Raw genomic sequence first — 15,022 nt, 5'->3', positions numbered from 1 at the left:
TGCTGGGATTACAGGCTTGAGCCACCGCGCCCGGCCCTAGTTTTTTTGTAGTTTCAGTAGAGACAGGGTTTCACCATGTTAGCCAGGATGGTCTTGATCTCCTCGTGATCCGCCCACCTCAGCCTCCCAAAATGCTGGAATTACAGGTGTGAGCCACCGTGCCCGGCCATCTTTTTTCTTTTTGAGACAGAGTTTCGCTCTTGTCGCCCAGGCTGGAGTGCGATGACACGGTCTGTGCTCACTGCAACCTCCCCCTCCCGGATTCAAGTGATTCTCCTGCCTCAGCCTACATAGTAGCTGGGATTACAGGCGCACGCCACCACGCCCAGCTAATTTTTGTGTTTTTAGTAGAGACGAGGTTTCGCCATGTTGGTCAGGCTGGTCTTGAACTCCTGACCTCAGGTAATCCGCCCGCCTTGGCCTCCGAAAGTGCTGGGATGATAGGTGTGAGCCACCGTGCATGGCCTGTTTTCCCATTTTAACAGGAGATGGAATTAGAGAGGGCTTCTTAGTCTCCTTTGTGCTATGGAATCCCATAAAAACCTTGAATTGTTTCCAACACCCCCTTGATAATGCAGATACAGAAGTTCAGCTGTAGAGCTCAGGCACCAGGTCAAGAACTGAGCCTTTGCAGCTGCTGCTTTCCACGAAGCTAGAATGAGCGTGCTGTGCCATTACTTTGAGCTCTTCCCCAATGACCCAGGCTGGGGTGTACAGTAACTACATCAGCTCTCTGGACCTAGAGAATATTTGCAGTGATTCAGGTAGAACGGACTTACCTAGAACCTTCTAGGAGTATAAAAACGTGGTCCTAAACTGGGCGCAGTGGCTCACGCCTATAATCCCAGCATTTGGGAGACCAAGGTGGGCGGATCATGAGGTCAGGAGTTGAGAACAGCCTGGCCAACATAGTGAAACCTCGTCTCTACTAAAAATACAAAAATTAGCCAGGCATAGTGGTGTGCACCTGTAGTTCCAACTACTTGGGAGGCTGAGGCAAGAGAATTGCTTGAACCCAGGAGGCGGAGGTTGCAGTGAGCCGAGATCGCATCATTGCACTCCACCCTGGGCAACAGAGGAGGCAGAGGTTGTGGTGAGCCAAAATTGCTCCATTGCACTCCAGCCTGGGCGACAAGAGCAAAGATCTGTCTTAAAAAAATAAACACATGAAAATACAAAAATTAGCCAGGCATGGTGGCGCCCAGTACTCGGGAGGCTGAGGCAGGAGAATAATTGCTTGAACCTGGAAGGTGGAGGTTGCGGTGAGCCAAGATTGCACCACTGCACTCCAGTCTGGGCAAGAAACCAAGCCTTCGCCTCAAAAAAAAAAAAAAAAAAAAAAAAAGAAGAGGCGGGGAGAGGTGGCTCACGCCTGTAATCCCAGCACTTCAGAAGACCGAGTCAGGTGGATCATGAGGTCAGGAGATTGAGACCATCCTAGCTAACATGATGAAACCCCATCTCTACTAAAAATACAAAAAATAAAATAAAATAATTGGCCGGGTGTGGTGGCTCACGCCGCTAATCCCAGCACTTTGGGAGGCCAAGGCAGGCAGATCACGAGGTCAGGAGATCGAGACCATCCTGGCTAACATGGTGAAACCCCGTCTCTACTAAAAAATACAGAAAAAATTAGCCGAGCGTGGTGGTGGGCGCCTGCAGTCCCAGCTACTCAGGAGGCTGAGGCAGGAGAATGGCCTGAACCCGGGAGGCAGAGCTTGCAGTGAGCCGAGATCGTGCCACTGCACTCCAGCTTGGGCGACAGAGCAAGAGAGCGAGACTCTGTCTCAAAAAAAAAAAAAAAAAAAAAAGAAGAAGAAGATAAAAGAAAGCAACTAAGAAATGTCAAGGGGACTATTTTGGAATCAGAGAAGTCACGCTGACTGAGAGGCACAGGCTTGGCGTGAGAAAAGTGGATTCCAATATGATAACTTCTGAAGTTGTCCACGGCAAATATTTCTCTCACGGCAAAGGAAGAGATCCCAACCGGAATTCCCTCATCCATTGAAAAAGTTTTTTGTTTTTTGTTTTTTTGAGACGGAGTCTCCCTCTGTCGCCCAGGCTGGAGTGCAGTGGCCGGATCTCAGCTCACTGCAAGCTCCGCCTCCCGGGTTTAGGCCATTCTCCTGCCTCAGCCTCCCGAGTAGCTGGGACTACAGGCGCCCGCCACCTCGCCCGGCTAATTTTTTGTATTTTTTAGTAGAGACGCGGGTTTCACCAGGTTAGCCAGGATGGTCTCGATCTCCTGACCTCGTGATCCGCCCGTCTCGGCCTCCCAAAGTGGTGGGATGCCACCGCGCCCGGCCAAACAAGTATTAACAAGTATTTATATATGCCTACTGTGCCAGGCCTTATTCTAACCACTGGGGCTGCAATATTTAAAAAGACAAAGTTGGATACTCCAAGGATTGTGTTGGGGAAGGCTGACAAAATAACAAAAATGTATAACATTTAAAAAGTGTAATAAAGTTACAAAGCCTAGCCCCAGCTCTGCTTGTTTCCCTAGCTGAAATGGAGAATGGCCGGGCGCGGTGGCTCACGCCTGTAATCCCAGCACTTTGGGAGGCCCGAGGCGGGAGGATGGTTTGAGACCAGGGGTTCGAGGTGACAGTGAGTTATGATAGCCCCACTGACTCCAGCCTGAGCGACAGAGCGAGACCCTGTCTCTAATTTAGGAAAAAGAAAGTTGTGGCCGGGCGCGGGGGCTCACGCCTGTAATCCCAGCACTTTGGGAGGCGGGGGGGGGGGCGGGGGCGGATCACCTGAGGTACGGAGTTCGAGACCAGTCTGACCAACATGGAGAAACCCCGTCTCTGTTAAAACTACAAAATTAGCCCGGCGTGGTGGCGCATGCCTGTAACCCCAGCTACTAAGGAGGCTGAGGCAGGAGGATTGCTTGAACCCGGGAGGCGGAGGTTGCGGTGAGCCGAGATCGTGCCATTGCACTCCCGCCTGGGCAACAAGAGCAAAACTCCGTCTCAAAAAGAAAGTTGTTAAAACATTTTTATAAAATGAAAGGGGAGGGGACTGATCTAGGGTTTCTAACAGCCTCCACATCGCCCAGCAACAGAGGCCACAAAACTGCCCGTGGCCGCCAACGGGTTCCTCCAGCTTCTTCCCCATCTCTGGCGGGGGAAGTGGTGCAGGGGTCGCTGCGAAGGAAGGAGAGGAGCGTGTATGACGCCACATCCGGCGCGCGGCGGAACTGGCCTCCCTTTGCTTCCGCGGCGGGACCGGAAGTAGAAGCGGCGGCGGCGGTGGCTGCGGCCCAAAGCGGAGTGAAGGAGGCAGGCAGGGAGCCGGAGAGCCGGAACCGGAGTCGCAGCGGCGGTAATAGTGCCAGACTCCTCTAAGTCACCGTCCTTAGCGCGGGACCGCGGGGTTCGACGGGAGTGAGCGGGGTTGCGGCCAGGCAGTGGGACGCCGGGGGGTCCTGGGGCCGATGTGAGGGGAGGCGGGGGTGGGGGAGCCGGGCCGGCTCTAGAATCGAGTTGTCAGCCCCGCGCCCCGCACGGACACTCTGATCCGCGGGCTCGTCTTGGCCTTTCCCAGGAGACCCCTGTGCGGTGCGGAGGGGGCGGCGGCCCCGACTCTGACCCGCGCCGGGGGTGGGCCATGGCGGAGATCAGCGACCTGGACCGGCAGATCGAGCAGCTGCGTCGCTGCGAGCTCATCAAGGAGAGCGAAGTCAAGGCCCTGTGCGCTAAAGCCAGGTGAGCCCGTTGGCCGTGGGGAAGGGAGGCCAAGCCGCCGCCCACGGGTTCTGTCCTGGGGCAAACCCAACTGAGAACTTTGGGCTTGCCTCGCCCTGGAAGCTTTCCCAGAGAGGAGCAGGATGGAACCGCTGCCCTCGAGGAAAAGCTAGCCTGCTCGGGGAAGACAGAACGGATAAAGACACTTAAAGTATTAGACGATGTGTTTCCAGTGGAGTAAGAATGTTACATAAAGTACTTAGGAAACTCAAGGAAACAAGTCCATCTGTCCGGGGTCGGAAGCTTGTTGGAGGGGGGCCGAACTGTGGGACAGGCCTAGAATAAGGAGGTGGTAAAAGAGCCAAAAACCAAAGATTTAAGACAGGAAAGTTAAAGACCCTGTGATTTATAAAAGTCTTTTAATTACAACAACCCTTAAAGGTTGGTGGTATTGTACTCATTTTACAGGTGAGAACTTTCATGTTAAAAGTTACCCACAAGTAGGGAATGGGGATTGGAAACCAGCTCTTAGTGTCCTGTCCTTTTTCAGGCCATAATGCAAAAAGGTGTGGAGTTGGATCACTCACATTCAGGGTGGGAGCCTGAGAAATCGTAGCAAGTAAGCCAGGGTAGAATTAAGCATGATAGGGAGGAAGGCCAGTTCAGAGTTCTGTGGGAAGTAGGATGAAGCAGTGGTTAAGGCTCTGGGTTTTGCAGTGTGAGATGGCTCTAGGTTTGAATCTGAACTCTGCCGCTTTCTAGCTGTGTTAGTGATCTTAAGGTGTCTTTATTTGTAAAGCGGAGTTAATAGTACTTAATAAGATGGTTGTGAAGATTCAGTGAGTTGGTGCTTGAGATGAGGTTAGCACAGTGTCTTGGTACAGCATACGTGCTTGATAATCACCAGGTATTCTATTTCTCTTGGAAGAGGACAATAATGAGATGGGTTAAAGCCATCAGGGAAGGCTTTTGAGTGGAGGTAGGCCTTGAAGGATGAAGATAATTTGGCTAGCTGATGGAGGCAGGGCCAGTGAGGGAAGGGACGAATGTAAAAGTGGAGGCCCTGAGATGTATGGGGAACAGTCAGGGGTTTAATTATTACCTGCCTCCTCTGGGGCACTGTGATTGTGGCTTCTACCAGGCTGGAGAATTGTGGCAGAACTACCTGCAGAATTACTCTATGTTTATTGAACAATAGACATTGGCCTTTATAGGGCCACTGTTGGCCTGGCCCTGTACTGGTAAAAAACTTTTATCCATCTCTTCCCCCCAGCAATCCTGTGAGGTTGGAATCATTTGTTCCATTTTATCAAACAAGAAGCCATGACTCGTAGAGGTCTGGTGACTTGACTGAGGTCACCCACTGAGGACGTGGCAGAGCTGGGTCCTGAATCTGTGGCCCTCATGCTCTTTGCTTGGCCCTGCCTCACATAGACTCCCTGCAGCCAGACAGGGCCTGTGAGGGGATGATGAGCAGGGTCAGCCTCTTTTTTTGCCACCTGTCTGTGGCTTTTCTCTTTTGCCAGCTCAAGAAAATGTCCCTGACCAGACCAGCCCCATGGTGTTTTTCGTTTTCCCCTCTCCCTCAGTCCTGATTGGCATTTTTAGGAACTTATACCTGTTATTGCGTGGCTCTGTTCTTTAACCCCGAAGTCTTACCTCCCTCACAGGCCCTGAATCGGCGTGGTGGTGATGGCAGACAAAGCTTGGATAGCATGCTGGAGTTTGCAGAATAGCAGGAAGTTATGTATTCAGTCTCCATGGCTCCTTGCAACAGCCTAAGGAATAGGCAGGGTGGGCTGAGTACTTAGCCCCATTTCATAGCAGAGGAAACTGAGCCTCTGAGTAGATAATGTCTTGTCCAACTCATGCAGCTAGTCGGAGGGGAAGTTAGTTTTGCATCCAGGTTTTTAACTGTGCTCTGTGGTCACTGAGAGCCAGGCAGAGGCATTTAGATTTTGATGTGAGGTGTGAGGCAGCAGGGAGCTATGGAAGACTGAGGGGTGGAGGGTCCTGCCCAGTTGAAACTGAGTGAAACTAGGAGGTACTAGGCCAAGGCTCAGTCTGAAGCGGGGCCAGCTCTGATACCTGGTTATGGCCTCCTGGGGACCCACCAGAGACCCAGGCTGGGGCTGGTAGTGTCAAGAGCACCAGTTTGCCCAGAGGGCACAGACATGCAAGTGAAACCCGTGGAAGCACAGAGGTCTGCAGTGTCTGAGCTGAAATTGCTGCTCCTAGAAATGTTAGCACAGAAGAGCTGAGCTTTTGAATCAGGTGGTCTTCAGTATGAATCTTTGCCTTGTCACCTAGAAGCAATATGACCCTTGTCAAGTCACTTTCTGATTTTTTGAAATGATAATGACATGCAGTTGAAAGTCCGGGTATCTGGGCACAGGGCCTGCTGCGCCGGTAGCTGTTACTGCAGGCAGGTCATGATAGGGCTGGTGAAGTACTGCAAGTGACAGAACTGGGGCTGGAATCTGGACCTGATTCCCAGGCCATAATGGGGTTGTGCTGGCACTGAGGGGTGCTTTTCCGAGAGCATGGGCCCTGCATGTGACCTCCCTGGGTTTCAGGTTTTCACTCAGGGTCTACGGAAGGGGCTGGCATAAATTCTTAGGAAGTTGGGCTTCTGGGTTCCAATTTAGCCACTCTCCAGCTTGGTAACCTTGACCCTGCCGCTTTTCTGTAAGGTTCGGTTTCTTTTTCTCTTCCTTTTTTTTTTTTTTTTTTTTTTGTGTCAGAGTTTCGCTCTTGTTGCCCAGGCTGGAGTGCGATGGCGCGATCTCGGCCCACTGCAACCTCCGCCTCCCAGGTTCAAGTGATTCTCCTACCTCAGCCTTCCGAGTAGCTGGGATTACAGGCACACACCACCATGCCCAGCTAATTTTTGTATTTTTAGTAGAGACAGGGTTTCACCACGTTGGCCAGGATGGTCTCAATCTCTTGACCTCATGATCCACCTGCCTTGGCTTCCCAAAGTGCTGGGATTACAGGTGTGAGCCACCGTGCCTGACCTAGCTTCGGTTTCTTTACTGTTACGTGAGGCTGAAGAGAACCTCACCAGTCTGTTGGAAAGGTCACTGTGAGCAGTTGATGGGGAAGGATGTTCAGCACAAGAAGCAGTGCCAGTGGGACAGTACAGGTGCTGGTGTGGCCTCTCGGACCACCGCTAGTGCCGCCTCCTTTTCCCTGAAAGCCAGGGAGAGTTCCTTCGTGCTGCCTCTGCCATACAGAGCAAGGGGCCTAAGTGAATCCTCCTGTCCACTGAGCTCAGGAAACCCATTCTAAGGGAAGAGATTGGCAGAAAGAGGGGGGCCAGGCGAGTTGGGCTTCCCACATCAGAATATCTTGATAAAGAATCAAACCCCAGAGCCAGGCTTCGCTGGTTCACATCCCACCTGTTACTGGCACCAAGCCAGCCTCCTCCCATGCTTCAATTTCTTCATCTGTGTACCGGGAATCATAGTACCTACCTGTCAAGCCCTTAATAACATTCCTGGCACACAGTATGAGCTCAAATGTTCACTGCTGCTATTACCAGGCAAAATTTGCAAATATAGTATTGCTTAAATTGGGTGTCTATAGGCTGGGTGCAGTGGCTCACGCCTGTAGTCCCAGCACTTTGGGAGGCAGAGGTGGGTGGATCACCTGAGGTCAGGAGTTCAAGACCAGCCTGGACAACATAGTGCAACCCCCATCTCCACTAAAAATACAAAAATCAGCCAGGCGTGGTGGTGCATGCCTGTAATCCCAGCTACTTGGGAGGTTGAAGCAGGAGAATCGCTTGAACCCAGGAGGCAGAGGTTGCAGTGAGCAAAGATGGTGCCACAGCACTCCAGACTGGGCAATGGAGCCAGACTCTGTCTCAAAAAAAAAAAAAAGAAAGAAAGAAATTGGGTGTCTTAACCTGGCAAAGTGATTTCATCTCCTGCTCACTTAAGTAGAAGTAGACTGCACCGCAAGGAGAAATAGAAAATATTTAAGTCCTCATAGTTGTAAAGAAATATTGAACACATGGCAAGAGCATCTCACTTTTTTGTTTTGTTTTTTTTTTTTTTTGAGACAGCCTTGCTCTGTCGCCCAGACTGGAGTACAGTGGCCTAATCTCGGCTCACTGCAACCCCCGCCTACCAGGTTCAAGCAATTCTCCTGCCTCAGTCTCCTGAGTAGCTGGGATTACAAGCACGCACCACCACGCCTGGCTAATTTTTGTATTTTTAGTAGAGATGGGGTTTCACCACGTTGGTCAGGCTGGTCTCGAACTCCTGACCTCGTGATCTGTGCGCCTCGGCCTCCCAAAGTGCTAGGATTACAGGTGTGAGCCACCGCGCCTGGCCAAGAGCGCGTCACTTTGAAGGTGCATCCACTGGTAGGCCTGTCCTGGGCACCTACCCTTGTATCTGGATAGCCTGGGAGAAGGGCTCTGTGACTGGCCAAGAGTTACTTAAGCTGTGCTGTGGAGAGGATGGGGAGACCCGCCTCCCAGGAGTGAGTCCTGGATGTGGAAGATGGAGCAGCAGGGGGAGTCAGGGCTGGAAAAGTCCCAGCCTGTTCAGAAGGCCTGGAATGCTGGAATAAGAGCTTGGACTTTGTCCTTTTGGCAGCAGGGAGCCACTGAAGGGTGTTGCATGCTGGAGGGCTGTGGTCAGCCTGTTCTGGGGAGACTGTACACTTCACTCCTGCCCCCTGGAGGTTCAAGAACCGCCTCATATCCTCCCCTCCCTGCCAAAAAAGGTCAGGAATTGGGCTGGGCTGGCCTGGCTGTGGTGACCCTGGTCTTCTCCTGTCTCCAGAGAGATCTTGGTAGAGGAGAGCAACGTGCAGAGAGTGGACTCGCCAGTCACAGTGAGTACCTGCTGTCCCTGCAGAGCCGGGCCTGGTCTTTTAGGCACATGGACTTTCCTCTTCATCTTGGGGGCTCTATGAGCCCACCCCTAAGCCTCTTTTGTCTGTCCTTTCCCTCATCTTCAAGGGAGCACTGTTATAAGAAGTGGGGGTTGCTGTGCACGGTGGCTCACACCTGTAATCCCAGCACTTTGGGAGGGCAAGATGGGCACATCACTTGAGGTCAGGAGTTCAAGACCAGCCTGGCCAACATGGTGAAACCCTGTCTCCACCAAAAATACAAAAATTAGCCACGTGTGGTGGCAAGTGCCTGTAATCCCAGCTCCTTGGGAGGCTGAGGCAGGAGAATCGCTTGAACCTGGGAGGTGGAGATTGCAGTGAGCCGAGATCGGGCCACTGCCCTCCAGCCTGGGTGACAGAGGAAGACTGTGTCTCGAGAGAGAGAGAGAGAGAGAGAGAGAGAGAGGAAGGAATGAAGAAAAAAAGAAAAAGAAAGAAAAAAGAGAAGAGAAGAAAAGAAAAAGAAAAAGGAAAGAAAGAGGGGTGTGGGAAGGGACTTTGGATTTGTTAGTGGAGATTCTTGGCCGGGGCAGAAGGACTCCTATTTGGTGAGTGATTCTGCTCACATTTCTCCAGGGCTCTGTGTTAGTAACTTGATTCTGGGTACTTTGAGGGGAGTAGAGAGAGGAGGGGGTCGGGACATCTACCTGGAAGGACTTAGTTCTAGCTCTTGCATACAGAATAGTTGGTACTCAGCATGGGACAACGGGTGTGTTTCTGGACCAGACTGACTTGAGGTGGGAGAGGAGAATTTTGGCCCTAGGAAGTAGAGGTGTAGCCAAGAGCGATAAAGCTCCCTAAAGCAGTGGGTGTTTGGAGGGTCGTCCCTGGTAACTCCCACTGCTCGAGTTCCAACCCCCGCTTCCTGCTCCCCAGGTGTGCGGTGACATCCATGGACAATTCTATGACCTCAAAGAACTGTTCAGAGTAAGTGTGTGGCCAATACTGCGAAATGTAACCGGGTGATAACTAGAAGACCCTTTTAATCAAGGGTGGGAGCCTTAATTTGGGGCGTGGAGTGGGGGAAAGAGGCCCCGAGTTAGATGGGCGGTTGTGGAAGAAGAGCCTCTGCTGGACAGAAACAGGTGGGGGTAGGGGACTGTTTAGGACAGGGTAAAACTTTCTACTTCCCCACAGGTGGGTGGCGATGTCCCTGAGACCAACTACCTCTTCATGGGGGACTTTGTGGACCGTGGCTTCTACAGCGTCGAAACGTTCCTCCTGCTGCTGGCACTTAAGGTGGTAGTCCCTGGCTTCTGCACCCCCAACCTGGGCCACCTCGGGTTGGGCCTGTCTTAGTCCGTTCCACCCTCATCTCCTACCGTGACCAGCCCCACCTTGGAGCTATGTCACTGATGATGGACCGATTCTGCTTTTGGGGGTGGTCAGAGACTCGGGGGTGGTGGTGGTGAGGCCAGTGGGGCAGCATTCTGGGAGGGGCAGAGGCTCACTGTTGTGAATGTGGCAGGTCATTGATGCCACTGCTGGGAGAGGCAGTGTGGGGCCAGATGACAAAGGGCCTGGGTGCCTTGCTAGGGACCCGGTCTGTGTCTGGCAGGTGAAAGAAGAGCCATTAGGTTCATAGATGATGGGGATGGGTCAGGTTTACATTCTCTGGAGGGGTCCTGCAGGCCTGGGAGGGAGGTGGCTGATGCCACACGATCAGGCGAGAGGTTCCAGGAGTGTGCTGGGCAGTGGTTGTGAGGATGGCATGAGGAGGTCAGAGGGGAAGGTGTGGAGAGACCGTCTAGGCGCCAGCCCCGGCTTGGTGGCCACCCCCAGGTTCGCTATCCTGACCGCATCACGCTCATCCGGGGCAACCATGAGAGTCGCCAGATCACGCAGGTCTATGGATTCTACGATGAGTGCCTGCGCAAGTATGGCTCGGTGACTGTGTGGCGCTACTGCACCGAGATCTTCGACTACCTCAGCCTGTCAGCCATCATCGATGGCAAGGTAGGCCAGCTCAGGGCTCCATGGGACGGGGAGAGTAGGGAGGCTCCAGGCCTCAGCCCCGCCCTCTTTCCTTGCTGTCCCCTGTAGATCTTCTGTGTGCACGGGGGTCTCTCCCCCTCCATCCAGACCCTGGATCAGATTCGGACAATTGACCGAAAGCAAGAGGTGCCTCATGATGGGCCCATGTGTGACCTCCTCTGGTCTGACCCAGAAGGTGAGGGCATGTGGGCAGGGGCAGGCAGGGACAGTCAGGAGGGGTTGGGAAAGAGAGGGAGCAGGGCTGGCCTTCACTGGCATCTGTCCTCCACCTACCAAATGGCTGGAACCCTGGAGGTTGAGCAGGGAGGCCTGCATGGCAGATGCTTTGAACACACAGTGGCTTGGGGCATGGCTCAGAGGGCTGTGGAGGACAACTAAGTCATTGCTCCCTGAAGTGAAGGGGCCTTAGAACATGACAGCAGCTTCTTCAGAGGTCAGAACCCCAGAATGATAGCCCCCTGAGACCCCCCATTTTGTGGGTTCTCCACTAGTGTAGAGCAGAGCTGAGATTTAAAGTCAGGTCTTCTGAGGACCAGCCAGAGTTCCTGTTGTCACACATACACACAGGCACACACGCACACACACACACTCTGTGTGCTCCATCATAGCCACATGCACACGAGGCCTCTGCTCCACAGCCACACACACACACACACGCAGCCACTGCTCCACAGCCACTCCCGACCGCTCTGTGACAGCACCGGGTGCCCTTCTGTCTCTGGGAGCACCCCTTTCACTCCTGTGTGCTGTTTGGCCAGGGATTGTATGATCACTGTCATTATGAGGGGGTCCCAGCCATTGGGCATTCTTTCTCCTCTGGAGCTCATCTGCCCCTACATTTGCTGTCCTGGTCCCCACCATCCCACAGACCATATTCAGGCCCCATGCGCCTCTGGTGGACTTGGGGAGGGGCCAGGCTGCTCACCTTCAAGGGGCAGCGCTGGCAGCCAGAGAAGCCTGAGGACATCCCTCTCCATCCCTCCCTTGCCCCATCAGACACCACAGGGTGGGGCGTGAGCCCCCGAGGGGCTGGCTACCTATTTGGCAGTGACGTGGTGGCCCAGTTCAATGCAGCCAACGACATTGACATGATCTGCCGTGCCCACCAACTGGTGATGGAAGGTTACAAGTGGCACTTCAATGAGACCGTGCTCACTGTGTGGTCGGCACCCAACTACTGCTACCGGTGAGCCTGCTGGGCCGGGCTGGGAGGGGCGGGCATCTGAGCCAAGCTGCTCCTGACCCTGCTGCCCCGCCTTCCAGCTGTGGAAATGTGGCAGCCATCTTGGAGCTGGACGAGCATCTCCAGAAAGATTTCATCATCTTTGAGGCCGCTCCCCAAGAGACACGGGGCATCCCCTCCAAGAAGCCCGTGGCTGACTACTTCCTGTGACCCCCCACCCCGGCCCCTGCCCCTGCCCCCTACAGCCCTTCTGGCCCTCGGACCACTGTGACTCTGCCTTCTTCCTCAGACGGAGGCTGGGCGTTGTGGGGGGAGCTGTCCCGGCTCTGCTATCCCCCAAGAGGGTGCTTCGAGGGTGAGGACTTCTCTGGAGAGGCCTGGAGACCCAACTCCATGTTCCTCCTCTCCTCTCTCCCCACTTGAACCATGAAGTTTCCAATAATTTTTTTTTCTTTTTTTCCTTCTTTTTTCTGTTTGTTTTTAGATAAAAATTTTGAGAAAAAAAATGAAAAAAAAATTCTAATAAAAGAAGAAAAATGGTCTTTGAGTTTTTGCCAGACTTGGTTGGCAATGCACAGGGTTGCTGGCCTGGGACCTGGGGTGGACCTCAGGGCCTTGACTGCCTCAGGGCCCCGACCTGCCAGGAGGGCCAGGCTCAGGCCAGTCAGCTTGCCCAGGGCCTCCAGGGGCCGCTGCCTGCTGGCTTCCCCAGTGCTAGGGAGAGGGCTCTGTTCTCACGGCAGCCTTATTAACAGCATCACGAGATTCTGATTTCGCCATTTTTCTGAAGAAGAGATGGGCCTAGAGAGCTGGTAGATTTCGTGCTAGGTCAGGCAGCTGGAAACACAGGTTTAGATCTGGGTCTGGGTCTCCTAGCAAAGCCTTTGCTCACCCAGCCCGCCCAGGGCCAAACACAGGACCTTCAATGTTTCCTGAGCATGGATGGCTTTTGAGTTTTATTAACAAAAATACTCTGGTCCCAGAACAACAGACTGGTGTGGCCTGCACCAGTGGCGTGGGGATGGGGATTGAGCCCCTCCAAGAGCTCACAGGGGGACCCGGTAGGTGGGGATACTGGTCTGTAGCCCCATTTGGCCAGGCAGAGCCCCTTCCATTCACACGGAGGTGAGAGCCGGGAAGGGGAAGCCGGCCCCAGCTGGACTCCCAGCAGCCTTGGTTGGGCTTTGAAGCCAGAGCGGGGTGGGAGTGAAATCAAGGTGTGAAGTTGTGGGGGGTGGTGGGCAGGCCCAAGGCAGCCATTTGGGGGGGGGGGGGGGGCGGGGGGGGGGGGGGGGGCTCCAGGGCTGGGGGAAGGGAGCAGGAGGTTTGTGATGGAGGCAGAGGGGCCCAGCAATGGCTCAGTACATGGGTTTGGAGCCCACATCCAGATAGCCCCCAGGCCCGGGGTATGGTAAAGGGAAGGGGCCCCCTTGGAGAAAGTGCGGGGCAAAGGGTGCCGCCGGTGGAGCCGCTGGGTACCCGGAGCCCCCTGGCCCGGGCGGCAGCTCCAGAAATGCAGCCGAGTAGGGGGCTGAGCGCCCAGAGTCTGGAGCCTCTGGGAAGCTGGGGCTCCTGACATGGGAGAGAAGGAAGGATGTCAGAGCAGGGCAGAGGGTCCCGCAGCCCCGCCTGATCCCCTGTCCCACTCACCTGGTGGGAAGGTGACTGGGGGCCCCGTGGAAAGCCGCAGGGTGCATGAGGTAGGCCTCGGCACTGGGGCCACCACACGGAGGTGCCAGGGCAGTGGTGACTTCCCCGGGGGCTGAGGCCTGTTCTGGGTCTGATTCATGAATGTCTCCACCCAGAGTGGAGTCGCAGGGACCACCTGGTGTGTCCGGGGAGAGGGAAGGGAGAGGTTGGGCTAGGGAGGATCCATGTCTCAGGCCTGGCCCCATCGCCATCGGAACTATACTCACCTCCGCTCCCATAGGCCTCTGTGGCTGCTGGCTCTGGGCCCCGCAGTTTCCTCTTCACACGGGCATCTCGCTCCCTGGGGAATAGTGGTGGTGGTGATGATGATGACGGTGATGGCCATGGTGATGGTAATAACAGTACTTACCCAGTGCCAGGCATTTCACCCTCCCAGGGACCCTGTCGGGTAGGGGCCATCATTATACCCATTTTACAGATGAAGAAACTGAAGGCCAGAAAATTAACTAGAAAGTGGCAGAGCTGGAATTTTGTCCCTGCTCAAGCTTGTCCATGCTTTCCTATTGTGTTTAGTATCAACGGAAACTCCTTCCCAGAGGCAAGGCCAGGGCACAGTCTCACCTAGCTCATCCTTCTGCACCATATCCACTGTCAGCCTCTCTCTGGAATCCTCTTCTGTCCCCTCTTCACCTGCTGAACTCATCCTTTTTCTTTTCATTTTTAAAATTTGAGATGGGGTCTTGCTATGTTGCCCAGGCTGGAGTGCAGTGACATGGTCACAGCTCACTGCATCCTCCAACTCCTGGGCTCAAGTGATCTTTCCATCTCAGCCTCTTAAAGCGCTGTGACTACAGGCATGAGCCACCAAACCTATCCTTGCCTTAATGCAAGTGCAAGTTCCTCAAGGAATTCCTCCCTGACCTCTGAGAGCACACACCCCTCCCTCATAACATCTGTCACAGTTCTGCTTTTGCATTTGATGGAGTGACTCCTTGGTTCATGTCTGTGTCTTCTGACAAACTGGAAGTTCCTTGAGGGCAGGGCCAGCTCTGAGGGGCTGCACTTGGAACAGTTCCCACGGCCTTATGGAACCTTTACTGTCCAACATAACCTGGCTTCCCCTCCCGCTGCCTGACTCCTACTCCCTCCACTGCAGCCACGCCACAGGCACAGCCCCACCTCAGGGCCTTTGCACGTGCTGTTCCCACTCCCTAGTGTGCTTTGCCAGATGCCCACCTGGCTCCCTCCCATACTTCCTTCAGCTCTTTCTCAAGTGTCTTCTTCCTGCCGAGGCCTTTTCAGGCCTCTTATCTAATAGCTCACCCCAGTCCTTTCCTGTTTATTTCTCTTCTTCTTTTTTTCTTTTCTTTTTTTTTGTGACAGAGTTCTTTCTTTCTCTTTCTTTTCTTTTCTTTCTTTCTTTCTTTCTTTCTTTCTTTCTTTCTTTCTTTCTTTCTTTCTTTCTTTCTTTCTTTCTTTCTTTCTTTCTTCTTTCCCTTCCTTCCTTCCTTCCTTTCTTTTTCTTTCTTTCTTCCTTTCTTTCTTTCTTTCTTTCTTTCTCTCTCTCTCTCTCTCTCTCTCTCTCTCTCTCTCT

At 53.6% G+C, this 15,022-nt stretch overlaps 2 protein-coding genes across 2 annotated transcripts in view; one reads left to right on the top strand and one right to left on the bottom strand.

Moving 5' to 3' along the window:
• Nucleotides 1–3,199: 3,199 nt before the first annotated feature.
• PPP4C (protein phosphatase 4 catalytic subunit) lies at nt 3,200–12,319 on the top strand. Its single transcript, XM_023191147.1, has 9 exons — nt 3,200–3,330; nt 3,553–3,713; nt 8,489–8,540; nt 9,477–9,527; nt 9,738–9,839; nt 10,383–10,556; nt 10,644–10,770; nt 11,592–11,781; nt 11,859–12,319. The coding sequence occupies exons 2-9, from the start codon at nt 3,616–3,618 to the stop codon at nt 11,986–11,988; spliced, it is 924 nt and encodes a 307-aa protein (XP_023046915.1). The 5' UTR covers nt 3,200–3,330; nt 3,553–3,615; the 3' UTR covers nt 11,989–12,319.
• An 817-nt stretch (nt 12,320–13,136) lies between these two features.
• The window catches only part of TBX6 (T-box transcription factor 6), a 5,264-nt gene continuing 3,378 nt past the window's right edge, over nt 13,137–15,022 (bottom strand). The window contains exons 6-8 of the mRNA XM_023191146.3: nt 13,695–13,768; nt 13,429–13,639; nt 13,137–13,350 (exon numbers count right to left, since the gene is read on the bottom strand). Of these exons, the coding sequence (XP_023046914.1) occupies nt 13,137–13,350; nt 13,429–13,639; nt 13,695–13,768 (499 nt within the window). The remainder of the gene's footprint in view (nt 13,351–13,428; nt 13,640–13,694; nt 13,769–15,022) is intronic.

This window comes from Piliocolobus tephrosceles, chromosome 17 (assembly GCF_002776525.5).
Source record: "Piliocolobus tephrosceles isolate RC106 chromosome 17, ASM277652v3, whole genome shotgun sequence".
Taxonomy (NCBI): Eukaryota; Metazoa; Chordata; class Mammalia; order Primates; family Cercopithecidae; genus Piliocolobus; species Piliocolobus tephrosceles.
Note: the sequence above shows the minus strand (reverse complement) of the source record. Positions and strands in the feature narration are given on the sequence as shown.